The sequence below is a fragment of the Lemur catta genome, chromosome 13 (genome assembly GCF_020740605.2).
Source record: "Lemur catta isolate mLemCat1 chromosome 13, mLemCat1.pri, whole genome shotgun sequence".
Taxonomy (NCBI): domain Eukaryota; kingdom Metazoa; phylum Chordata; class Mammalia; order Primates; family Lemuridae; genus Lemur; species Lemur catta.
This window is the reverse complement of record NC_059140.1, coordinates 65,254,079-65,267,181: the sequence shown is the minus strand read 5'-3', so window position 1 is coordinate 65,267,181 and position 13,103 is coordinate 65,254,079. Positions and strand designations below refer to the sequence as shown.

The following is a 13,103-nucleotide window of genomic DNA, read 5'->3' as shown; positions in this document are numbered from 1 at the left end:
GGTTAGATGCAGCCCGGCACTGCAGCCTGCCCCTCTCCTTGTTAGTTTTGTTCTATCCACCGATCAGGCATCCCTGTCAGACTCAAGTCACTCAGTCAGTTGATCAGCGGTGCTTCCGTCCCATCCAAGTCACTAATGTTGAATTAGAAAGAGCCCAACAGGAAAAATATTTGTTTTAGCCACCAGAGGGCTGCATGACCCAGAAATTGATGCAGATGCTGCTTCAAAGTGAAATTAGAATTTGAGCATTGCTGGATTCGGGGGGATTTGGAATCAGGAGTGCGGTGGGGTGGAGGGGCGCAGAAGGAAAGTGGGCACATTGGGGACAGCAGGCGGTTGTAGCATGGGCCGCAAGGAGAGGGAGGAGCGAAACCACCAAGGGCCTTGGGAGCACTGCTGAGGAGCAATGGGGAGCTATAGGGGATTTTAAGACAGAGGGTGGGGTGGTGGGAGATGATTGATTGGCAGGCGTGGGGGGCGCGGGAGGGAGGCCGCAGGGTGAAGCTGGGAGATGCGATGGAGAGAAAGACGCAAGAGAAATTGTCATTCATAAAGAATGAGTCACGTGTTCGCTCAAAAATACCAGTAGAGCATTTGTTCATGGAGAAAGACCCTGCCCCGCACCCGGCGGGTGGCGGCCCCTGCGCGGGTCCGGGGAGCCCGGGAGGGGCATTTTAGCTGACACAGGAAGGGCGAGAAGCAGCAGCAGCGGGTGCAGGACGTGGGTCCTTGGCGGGGCGCGGCCCTTCGGTGGCGACTGAGGCCCCACTGGGCGCGGGACGGTGGAGCCACATGCTGCGGGCTTTGAGGACCGTGGTCGGGGCTTTGGGTTCGGGTCTGAGTGTGAGGAGGCCAGTGGAGGGCTTGGGGGGGCGGAGAACGGTGTCCGGGTCTGACCCATGGAAAGATCACTTGGGACTTGCGCGGGGACGGGTGCAGCCTGGTGCGCACGCAGAGCTGCTCGCGCGTGGCCTGTGTCGCCGAAGTGCCCACGGTCGGCTGCAGGTGGGAGGCAAAGAGAAGACTCACGCGGCTTCTGGGTTTGCCGCCGGCGGGTGTCGCGAGGGCCGGGAGTCACGCGTCCCTTGCCCGCTTGCGAGTGGGCTTGGACTCCCGGGGTCCTCCCGGAGCCGCAGAGCTGGGCGCCACCCGCCCGCCACAGGGCACGGCCAGGAAGCCCCGCGAGGAGCGGGGATGTGCGGGGCAGCGTGCCGGGCTCCAGAAGGCCCAGGAGGCAGGACCCGGGGCGGTGAGGTTCGTGGGCTGCTGGGGGCCCCCAGAGAGGAGCTCCTCTCCCAGGCCCTTGCTAGGGAGGGGACTGCAGCCAGGCTGAGGAGGAGTTGGGTCTGCTGGGAGAGCCTGGCCCCAGTGCCACGAGAGGCCAGGGCCAGGTTCTGAGCCTCCCCTAACAGTGACGGTGTGAGCGGACCTGTTGTGCTTCCCATGCCCTGGACGACTCATCCAGGTGCCTGTTCCCTGGCTGCAGGTAACGTGCTGTGCCTGGATTCAGAAGGGCACAGTAAATCGACAACTGAACAAAGCCACTCTGCTTGGAAACGGTCCCTGGTCAAGGTGAAGGGCACGCCTGGTGCTGCCAGATGCCGCGGGGCAGCTGTGGGCACGCCCACCTCCTTCCTCCCACACCCTCAGCAGCACAGAGGCTCATTCATCCAGGCAGGCCAGGTCACAGCCATGTGAATGTCACGCTCAGTGCCTGGAGAAAGGGCAGAGGCCTTTTTCCCCACAGAAGGAGCAAGGCTGCAGTTAGGGCCTCGCCCCTTTCCCCCCGAGAGTCCTGGGATTATACAAGCATCGTCTGTCCCTGATGCCGGGGTACTCCTGGCTGGGGTGACACAGCGATGCCCTGGCCTAGAGGTCAACCACTACTTTGTCCCAGTGGTACTTTTTTTTTTTTTTTTGAGACAGAGTCTCCCTCTGTTGCCCAGGCTAGAGTGAGTGGCGTGGCGTCAGCCTAGCTCACAGCAACCTCAAACTCCTGGGTTCAAGCGATCCTCCTGCCTCAGCCTCCTGAGTAGCTGGGACTACAGGCATGCGCCACCATGCCCAGCTATTTTTCTATGTATATTTTTAGCTGTCCAGATCATTGCTTTCTATTTTTTTAGTAGAGACGGAGTCTCGCTCTTGCTCAGGCTGGTCTCGAACTCCTGACCTCGAGTGATCCTCCTGCCTCGGCCTCCCAGAGTGCTAGGATTACAGGCGTGAGCCACTGTGCCCTGCCAAGGATAGTTACTTTAAAACAATTATGTGATCCTCCTTATTTTTCCTTTAAAAACCATCATCTTCCTTTACCTCCCTGAATACACACATAGTTTAGTATAATACTGGCATTCCCGTTGCAATGCCCTGTTCCTAAATAAACATCATTTTCTTTTGGAGAACCTCTCTCTGATTGCTACTTCGGTTGACAGGATAATAACATTATACACCTCAAAGAGTGGTTCTGAGAACTGACTTTAATATTCCTAAAACATCTAGAACAGGGCCTGACATCATCCTCATCATCTTGCACCCCCTCCTACATCGCTCCCTACTCAAAGACCGGCTCCAGACAGGCAGGTGTTCACCACTTCCCTGTACAACCTTGGCCAGCTCCCTTAGTGGCGGCGTTACACCTTTGGCTCTGCATTCAAGGCTCCCGCCCGGCCCTTCTGCACATGCTCTCCCCTAGGCGCGCGGGGCCGTGGCCACGCCCTGCGACAGTGGGATCAGGTCCACTCCGAGCCGCCACGGTACGTGCTTTCTTTCCCTCGTCGATTCCCACAAGAATCCCGTGAGGCAGGTCCTCTTTTCCCGTTTTCCAGACATTCTCAAGGTCATCCAGACATTCTCAAGGTCAAACAGCCAGCAGTGGATTTCAGTCCGGGTGTGGCCGTCCCCAGAGTCCGCGTCGTTCCATTTACTCAGCAAGAACCTCCAAATGACAAAGGGTCGATGTCATTTCAAAGGAAAAGGGGCCCGCGGTCCCCCAGACAGTAAAGGACCATGGAGGACCCGCGGGCAGCCCCACGCGCAGTGGCTCTGGGGAGCGTCAGCTCAGCTGGGCTGGACGCGTTTCCGGGATGCCTTCCCCTGCAGGTAGGGAGTTAGGGTTGGTCTCGAGAGCAAGTCACGTCTGCGAGGGGACGTAGGGTGGGGCCGGCGTGGTCGCAGCTGGCCAGAGTGGCCGCAGGCCTCCGGTCCCCCTTACTGTCGGGACTCCCCGGCTTCCTGCGCCGGGTCCACCGGATTCTCCCAGTGCGGGGTCACCGCGTCCTCGCAGGCGGAGAAGGCGTGGGGTCGGCTCTTCCCGCCGGGCTCGTCCTTCCAGCCTGTCCTCCTTTGCCTGCTGGCTCAGCCCCCTGTCAGCCGCAGGGGACCGACTTACAAAGGCTGTGGACCCCCCAGTTCCTGCGACCACGCGGGGTCACCCGGGTATCACTCCGTGGTCCTTTCCCGAGGACAGATGGATCCCGGAGATGGATCCCTAACCAGCGCAGAGAGTGAGTTCAACAGACATTAAGTGTATGAACACACGAGTACTTGAACAAATATTTTGGCTACTTTAAAGCTTTAAATTTCAGAACTAAATCCAAGTGGTCTTATTTTTCCACCCTTCCCTAAATGATAAACTATTTATTTATTTATTTATTTTTGAGACAGAGTCTCGCTTTGTTGCCCGGCTAGAGTGAGTGCCGTGGCATCAGCCTAGCTCACAGCAACCTCAAACTCCTGGGCTCAAGCGATCCTCCTGCCTCAGCCTCCCGAGTAGCTGGGACTACACGCATGCACCACCATGCCCGGCTAATTTTTTCTATACATATTTTTAGCTGTCCAGATCATTTCTTTCTATTTTTTTAGTAGAGACAGGGTCTCGCTCTTGCTCAGGCTGGTCTTCAACTCCTGACCTCGAGCGATCCTCCTGCCTCGGCCTCCCAGAGTGCTAGAATTACAGGTGTGAGCCACCACGCCCAGCCAACGATAAACTATTATGTATATCGCCACATGTTCTCCCAAAGGACCCTATGATCACAGTGTTTTATAGTAACATAGATGGTTCTCACTGAAGTGATTACATCACATCTATATTGCATTAACTGATGGTAAAGGGGTTGTGACTTTTCATGTTTTGATGGTGGCTTTTAGGGTACTGTACTTGTACATCCTTCTCTCTGGGGGAGCAATGAGGGAGGTGGCGACCCCCGGCAGGTGTGGGATGTACACTCATCACAAATTGCAGCCTCTCAGCACCCCTGTGGCTCTGGGCCACTGGGGAAGTGAATGGCTGGGCAGCAACCGCTCCTATTGGGAAATCTAAGTTAATATTACGTCCAACTAAAAAAACCAAACCAAGAAAACAAAGGCAGGGGAGGAGGTGCAGTCTGAAATCAATGCCTATGTCCAGTAAAGGGATTGCTTAAAATGATAGAGAAATCCAAGATCGAATGCCCCTACCCTACACAGGGGTCTAATTTGATCTTCCAAACTTCAGGCAACCCAGAGGGGTACAGTGACAGCCTTTGAATGAATCTAGCTTGCAAAATCTTTCGGCTGAGTCATCCTTTCAGCACTGGCATCCAGGATTCCCTGTTGCAAGGGGGCCTGTGAGGAAATGAAGTGTCTGCCCTGGGGCTGGAGAGCTGAAGGGCAGGCCTGGCCTGGCCTCGCAGTCTTGTTTCCAAAGCTACGGACTTCGGGGTCAGCCCTGGCTCCGCAGCTGGCTGTCTGATCCGGAGCACGTTACTCACCCTTTCTGTGGCTCAGCGCTCCTCCGTCCTGCGGCGACCTGGGTGAGATGCCCGGCTTGGTGCCCACCAGGCTGAGCGCTCGGTTGTTTGCTCTGCTTTAGTTACGGCAGCTACGTAGCAGCACTTCCCGTGTTTCCAAAACAAAATCACAACCTTGTTCACATCCATCTTCAATCTTTTCTATCTTCTTAGGCAGACCAGGTCTGGCTTTTCCAGGTCACCCTTTTAGTATGTTTCGGATCTTATCCCACCTGGTGCACCCTCACCAGATTACCCAAAATCTTTTGGGAAGAACAATCCATGAAAAGATGATCATTCATACCATAAGTAACAATATTCGTTTGGATAAAATGATAAAACAAGTAAAAAACACAAAATCTTAATTTCCTCTAATATAAGAGACTAGGAAGATCTGTACATCTATTTCAAAACAACTATCTTTTCACATTAAAAACAATTCTAGGGGCCGGGCGCGGTGGCTCATGCCTGTAATCCTAGCACTCTGGGAGGCCAAGGTGCGTGGATCATTTGAACTCAGGAGTTCGAGACCAGCCTGAGCAAGAGCGAGACCCTGTCTCTACTGAAAAAATAGAAAGAAATTAGCTGGACAACTAAAAATATATAGAAAAAATTAGCCTGGCATGGTGGCGCATGCCTGTAGTCCCAGCTACTTGGGAGGCTGAGGCAGAAGGATTGCTTGAGCCCAGGAGTTTGAGGTTGCTGTGAGCTAGGCTGACGCCACGGCACTCACTCTAGCCCAGGCAACAGAGCGAGACTCTGTCTCAAAAAAAAAAAAAAAAAAAATTCTAGGAATTTTAAAATTTCATTTGCCTCCACCTTATTACAATCACTCTCAGGTCCTGTGTAGTTTCCAGAATGCACTATGGCTTGCAGCAGCTGCGTCTCAGGGGAAACACAGGCAGACAAACCAGTGCGGCTAGTGATGGGGGCTGCGGAAAGCTCGCAGCGCGTCCCTGGGCATCCTGACTGGTGTCCCAGAGCCAGCCATGGATGGGAACCCATGAGGCTGGGAGTCCAGAACATTTACAAGGGGCGTGTGCTCCCGAGTCTTTCTCTAAGAGTAATCCTAACACTTGGCCAAGCAGACGCCTGGCTCCAGCCGGCAGCTCCGCCAAGAACATTATGATCTCTGTGCCGGCTGGCCTCACGCTAGGGCCTTCACAGGGAGCAGTGGGGGAGTCCCACGTGGTTCCCGACACCCTGGACCATCCCTAGCTCACAGCCTTGAGGATGAAGGAGGGAAAGAGAACAGGAATTTGGCCTCAGGCCACCATGGACTTGTGTCTAGGGTATCCCATGCTAGGTCTGGGATTGTTAAACTGCTCAGAACTTCAATGTCCTCAAATATAAAACGGGAATGACTCCCATCTGTGGGGAGGTCACTAGTGGGATGTGTAGATTGAGCGCCCAGCAGGCAGTGGCAGTCACCATGGCGGGACGTGGACAGGGTGGCTGGAGCTCATGGGCAGTGCTGGGGTCTCGGTGCAGCTTTAGTGCCCTCCAGCCCAGGGCTGTCCCTGGCTGGAGCTGTGACAATAACACAGCCACATGACATGCAGAGGCATGAAACCAACAAAGGAGTGTGTGGTTCCTTTTATTTAGTCAGTCTTTATTTAAACGTGTGCTTTTGAAATAGCTTATTAAATATGACCTTTTCAAAATTCAATTCTCACAATATTTACAGTGAACTCTGTGCAAACATATTTTGACTGTGAACTTCCTGCTCCCTCTTTCGCATTAATAATTTACAAATTCATATCACAACAAAACCCAAGACTCTAGTTTTCTGTTTGACAAGCACTGAGCTGGGATAATGGGTTGCTAGGAAAGAGATAATTCAAGCCCAAGGGAGATAAAATAGGTTTTCTTTACCAAAAAAGAATTGTAATAGGGCCTTGCTTTCCAATTGAAAACATATGTCCATGATGTTGTAGAACAGGATTAAGCAACCAAATAAATTTCCAATGGTTATTTCACCTTCATTTTTTTATATTTACACTCATCTCTTTTAATCAAATAAGCAAAACCAGAAAAGTCAGATTCTAAGGGACTCTGGAATGTCAGAGAATGTGATTAATATAAAAATAATCTGACTTCCGTGACTAAGAGCAGTGCACAGGCCAGCAGGGGCTGCCGGCTGGTCCTTCCACGCTGGCGTTGGCCAGAGCTGCTACGAGGAGGTGTGGTGGGTCCCATGCCCCTTGTCTCAGGATTCCACGTTGCACAGGGAAGAAACACACACCTGCACCCTAGCCAAGAAGGGTGACGCCCTGCTAGGTAATTCTTCTGGTACAAAATCTACAAAGAGCACTGATCCTGGACAATACATTTCTCTTCCCCTCTGTGGGCAGAGAAGTACGTGGCTGAAGCAAAAGAATGCAACACCCAAAGTACTACTGTAAAAAGCAAAGGTTCCTCTGGAAGTCAACAACTCAAGATTTAGAAATGGAATTATAAAAAATACAGGTTAGCAATTGTACCTTTACTGTCTTGTAAAATATAGCTTTAAAATTCCATTTTATATGCATGATGTTTGAAAACAAACCATGGCCCTTTAAAAGTTTTTTGGTTCCATGTCCTTTTTTGAAGGAACACAGATTAACTCCTTAGGCATCCTAGTATGCAAGCGAATGTCTGAGACCAACATTTTGCAGGTTTTCTACCTTTTCACTGAAGGCTTTGATGGGCAGTTATAGAATGACAGTAGAAAATAAACTGAAAAAAAAAAATTTTTAGTGATATGAGAATTTTTTCATTCATTTAATCATTTCCCCTTCCAAGGGTGAGGTCCTCCTATTGATAAACTTCTCCTACCAAGAGACCCTTTGGACCCATGGCTTTGTGCCCGCTGGCATCCCACTTAACGATTCCCACCCTAAAACACACGTTCAGCACAGAGCATTCTTCCTGTGATGACAATTATGAATGAAATATTCAGACATTCACTGACCCTCTAGAAGTCAACATGGAATAGCAGTGACTCTATCTAGAACCATCTGTTGGCAGCTGTCCAGTAAGCAGGACACACCCATGGGTGCTCTATGTCCCGTGACCCTTGTTGATCCATCCTGTTCCGACTCAGTTGCTCCCATGCTAACCCGGTGTGGCTGAACAGCTGCGCTGGGACAGGCGTGGGGCATGGGTGAGCAGAGGAGGCCGGGCTGGGTGGTGGGCAATGTCTCCCCAGCAGGTACAGACCCACTAATAGTCCAGAGATAGCAGGCAGGGACAAAAGGATACTGAAAACAATAATCTTATCTTCTGGGATCTTTCAGTGCCTTAAGCAATCTGTTTACCTACAGATGGGCACAGCACTTCGGTACCCTGGCCCCTTCCCAGTTCTCCCCCGAGGACTCGGTGGTGCCCATCATCTGAGCTCTTCCTTGGTGGCTCATGGTGACCAAGAGCTTGCACCTGCACATTATAACTGCTTTTATCAACATCTAATACAAAGGCTCTGATTTCACATAAATAATCACAGACTAAACGAATATATTATTCTAGGTTAATTTTTTTCCATTTGAATGTTTATATTCCATCTATCCTGAACAACTGATTGAGAAAAAATAGGGCCCTCCAAAACCTTCCCCAGAATGACGACTTTTTGAAACGACACGTATTGTACAAACTGGACAAATGAGACAAATGACCGTGGCAGGAAACGGTGAGATCTTCAAGGGGCTGTTTTCTTCAAGTCTCTGATCTGTTTAATCAAGTAGTTCTTCTCATCAGCGAACTGCTCATCATCTGTCCTTTCTTTTTGGAAGCTGCTCAGAAACTCAATCAGTTTGGGCTGATTTTTTAACAGAATCTCCACAATAGGCTGTGTCTTGTGAGGACTGGCCACAAACACCTGAAACAAAAAGAAACAAATACCTAGGACAGGAGCACAGACCAGGGACCCCACGACGCTGCTCACGTTTTGTGCGTGGCTCATGTATTAATATACAGAAAGCCCCTGGCTCTACTGCTCATTGAGGATCAATACGGCCACGTGCCACATAACACTTCAGTCAATGACAGACCACACATGAGACGGTGGTCCCATAAGATTATAATGGAGCTGAAAATTTTCCATCGACTAGTAATGTTGTGGCCGTTGTGCCACTGCAGTGCAACACATCACGTGTTTGTGGTGACGCTGGTGTAAACTGACCCACTGTGCTGCCAGTCGTGTGTACGTCCAGTCGTGGCTAAGTCTAGCGCATGCAATTATGTGCAGCACATAATACTTGGTGGTGGCAATAAACACTGTGTTACTGGTTTATGTATTTACTAGACTATACTGTTTATTGTTATTATAGTGTACTCCTACTTCTATAAAAAAAGTTAACTGTAAAACAGCCCCAGGCGGGTCCTTCAGGAGGTATCAGGAAGGCATCCTTATCACAGGAGATGACAGCTCCATGTGTGTTTTTGCCCCTGAAGACCTTCCAGTGGCACAAGATGTGGAGGCGGAAGACAGTGATATTGATGACCCTGACCCTGTGTAGGCCTAGGCAGGCTAATGTGGGTTTGTTTGTGCCTTAGTTTATAACAAAAAAAGTTTAAAAAGTAAAAAAAAAAACCCAACCCTACTGATACCTTGATTTTGGACTTCTGGCTTCCAGAACTGAAAGAGAATAAATTTCTGTTGTTTTAAGCCACTCAGTCTGTGGTACTTTGTTATGGCAGCCCTAGAAACCTAACACGAGTCTACCACACTAATCGAATGCAGGAAAACCACACAATCTTCTTAATTGATACAGAAAAAGGATTTGACAAAATCTAATACCATTTCATGATAAAAACATTCAATATGGGACAACTGGATATCCATATGCAAAAGAATGAAGTTGAGTCCTTATCTTACACGGCAAATAAAAATTAACTCAAATTCAATCAAAGACCTAAACATAATGGCTAATAAAACTTTCAGAGGAAAATATGGTGTACATCTTCATGATCTTGGATTTGGCAATGGTTTCTTAGATATGACACCAAAAACACAAGCAACAAAAGAAAAAACAGATACACTGAAGTTCATCAAAAGTTAAAACTTTTGTGTATCAAAGGACACTATCAAGAAAGTGAAAAGAAAACACAGAATGGGAGAAAACACTTACAAATCACATACCGAATCAGTGTCTTGTATCTAGGATATGTAAAGAACTATTACAACTCAACATCAAAACACCAAGCAAACTCATTTTAAAAAGGGGCAAAGGACTTGAACGGACATTCCTCCAAAGAAGTTATACAAATGGCCAATAAGCACATGAAAAAATCCTCAAAATCGTTAGTCATTAGGGAAATGCAAATCAAAACCACAATGAGATACCACTTCACACCCACTAGGATGGCTGAAGAAAAAGAAACAAAACACTTGATAATGACAAGTGTTGCAAAGATGGGGAGAAATTAGAACCTTGCACATTGCTGGGGGGAATGTAAAATGGCTCAGCCTCTGTGGAAAACTCGCTGTTCCTCAATAAGTTAAACACTGAATTACCATATGACTGAGCAATTCCATTCCTAGAAATGTAAAACATTTGTTCAAACAAAAACTTATAAGCTAATATGCATAGCTGCACTACTTACAATAGCCAAAACGTGGAAACAACCCAAACGTCCATCATCTGATGGCTGGATAAACAAATTGTGGTATATCCGTGCAACGGAATATTATTATTTGGACATTAAAGGAATGAAGTAGTGATGCATCATACCACAACATGCATGCACCTTGAAAATATTATACTAATAAAAGAAACCAGACCCAGAAGGCCACATATTATATGATTCCATTTATATGAAATACCCAGAATAGGCAGATCCATAGAGACAGAAAGCAGGTTAGTGGTTGCCAGGGGAGGGGTGCAAGGGAAAATGGGGAGTGCTTGCTTAATGAGCACAGGGTTTCCTTTTGAGGTGATGAAAATGTTCTGGAACTGATATTGGTGATGGTTGCACAACATGTAAATATACTAAATGTCACTGAATCGTACACTTTAAAATGGTTAAAATGCTGAATTTGATGTTATGTGAATTTTATAATAACCTAAAATTGTTATTTGTATTAAAATAAAAAAGTATCCCAGGCTTGTTTACATTGTTACACAAAATGCCTGGTGTTCATATAATACCTATTAGTATGTTAGGAAATCACATACTGGAGCCAAAACGTGGCTCCTCTGGTTACCATTTGTTTACAACGGAGTTGCTGTGAAATTTTAGCTAAAAATTGTCTGGCATTTTGTGGTAACTATGTAAATTACTCATAAAAGGCTTTCTTTTTTTTTAATATAACAATCTTATAACAGTCTTTCTTAAAAAAAGATTAAATATAATGGACAAACTAAGCTTATGTTTCAATCTCAAATGGATATGAAATATACTGGAATTTGGTTCAAATCCATCCATTGAATCCATACACTGTACCATAAACCTAAAAAAAATGTTTGTTTTCAAGTTTTAAATTTTCTCTTATTTTATATTATTGTTATTATGTTTTATGGCTCCTGAACTCTGCTGCCTCTACAGGTAGTTGGTGACTAGAGGCAACCACTAGTGCATGATTCCCGTGGGGCAGCCAGGACACTGCTGGGCCCTCGTCAAGGCTTGAGATGAACCACACTGGTCATAAGGAAAGCACCTCTAATTTAAGGTATCGGGAACCAAATCTTTTGAATATTATGCCCAGTATAGAGTTTTTTTCAGTTCCCTCTCTGCTGTCCCCATTTTTAAAAAGAAAATGCAATTTTCAAACCACCCCAAAACAAATTCAACAAATGAAACTACCCATGACTTCTTTTTTTAGAATGCAGTCTTATTGCCTGCATCCCTTAGTTTACATAACATGTCTCAGAAATGTGATTTATGGAGTTCTCAGGCATGGTGAGAGGAAGGCAAATATCACCACCACAACTCAAATATTTTTAGTTTAGCAGACTAAAAATATTGTGCTCTCCATTTTAAACCTGAATGCTCTTTATGAAAAATAAAGAAATCTATGTCTTATATAGATAGACATTCATTTCATTCAAATTCTATTTTGCCAAGAGGGATCTGAGCCAGATAAGGTATTGAGAAATTAGTCTTCTGCTTTGTTGGCCTTCCTATCTGTGAAGCGTGCTGTAAGCCTACACGCTCCTGTTACAGTGACCAGGAAGTCACTTCAAGCAAAGTCCTATTCCATGGAAGTGTAAAATAAGGCAACCATATTCTTATTCAAGTGAATGCAATTCTGAGTAACAAAATATTTAGATTATTTTGACACAATATTGTTAGTACTGGTCAGAGAGTTAACTTTTTTTCCGTTTAAGAAAGAAGGACCCAATCCCAGTTGGTTCAAATGTTCTTTTTTTTTTTTTGAGACAGAGTCTCACTTTGTTGCCCGGGCTAGAGTACCATGGCATCAGCCGAGCTCACGGCAACTTCAAACTCCTGGGCTCAAGCAATCCTCCTGCCTCAGCCTCCTGAGTAGCTGGGACTACAGGCATGTGCCACCATGCCCGGCTAATTTTTTCTATATATTTTTAGTTGTCCAGCTAATTTCTTTCTATTTTCAGTAGAGACGGGGTCTCGCTCTTGCTCAGGCTGGTCGTGAACTCCTGAGCTCAAATGATCCACCTGCCTCGGCCTCCCAGAGTGCTAGGATTACAGGCATGAGCCACTGCGCCCGGCCAGTTCAAATGTTCTTTACGGCTCATCAATAGTAGGAAGCATGTGTTGAACTTACCAGCAAGCTAATGAAAATTAGCCATTAAAAATATGGTACAGACATTTTCAGCACTGTCTCCCATATTCTCTGGACCTTCTAGAAGGTACTTTATGGGGAAAACTATCAATAAAGAAATGTGATAAAGTTCTTGGACTCAGCTGTTTCTTTTTTCTAAATAACAAAGTATTTATGGCAAGTAAACAGCTTAGTTCATAACTCAGTGGAAGAAACATAGCTGGAGTACAGGGTAGGCCAATTTACACACATACAAGTAAACAAGTGGTGAACTATTTTTAAATGTACCTCCTCTGTTCAGTGATTAGGTGATCCAAATCCTGATCTTCTCAGAGGATGGAAATAAGTTATTTTTATTTGGCTACCCACTGAATCCTTCTATAATACTGCGTTTTTTTGAACAAAATTATATGAAGCTTATCTTCATCTAGGATAATATATTGAAGTTCTGTAGGAGCTGAATGACATGGTACACAGCCTTCTGTACTTCCTCTAGTCCAAGGGTCTTGAGAAGGTCTATCATTTCCTAGCGTGTAGGCATTTTCTAGTCCTACGGCATTCTATTTGTGTTTCATTCCATTTGTTTACTTTTTATGAAATAATTTCAACACAGGGAAGAG

The 13,103-nt window shown here is 46.9% G+C and overlaps 1 protein-coding gene across 7 annotated transcripts in view; it reads right to left on the bottom strand.

Moving 5' to 3' along the window:
• Positions 1-8,246: 8,246 nt before the first annotated feature.
• CAB39L (calcium binding protein 39 like) overlaps positions 8,247-13,103 on the bottom strand; it is a 114,219-nt gene continuing 109,362 nt past the window's right edge. For all 7 annotated transcript variants that reach the window (XM_045567124.1, XM_045567128.1, XM_045567122.1 and 4 more), the window contains one exon: positions 8,247-8,619. In XM_045567124.1, coding sequence (XP_045423080.1) covers positions 8,440-8,619 — 180 coding nt within the window. In that variant the 3' untranslated portion in view covers positions 8,247-8,439. The remainder of the gene's footprint in view (positions 8,620-13,103) is intronic.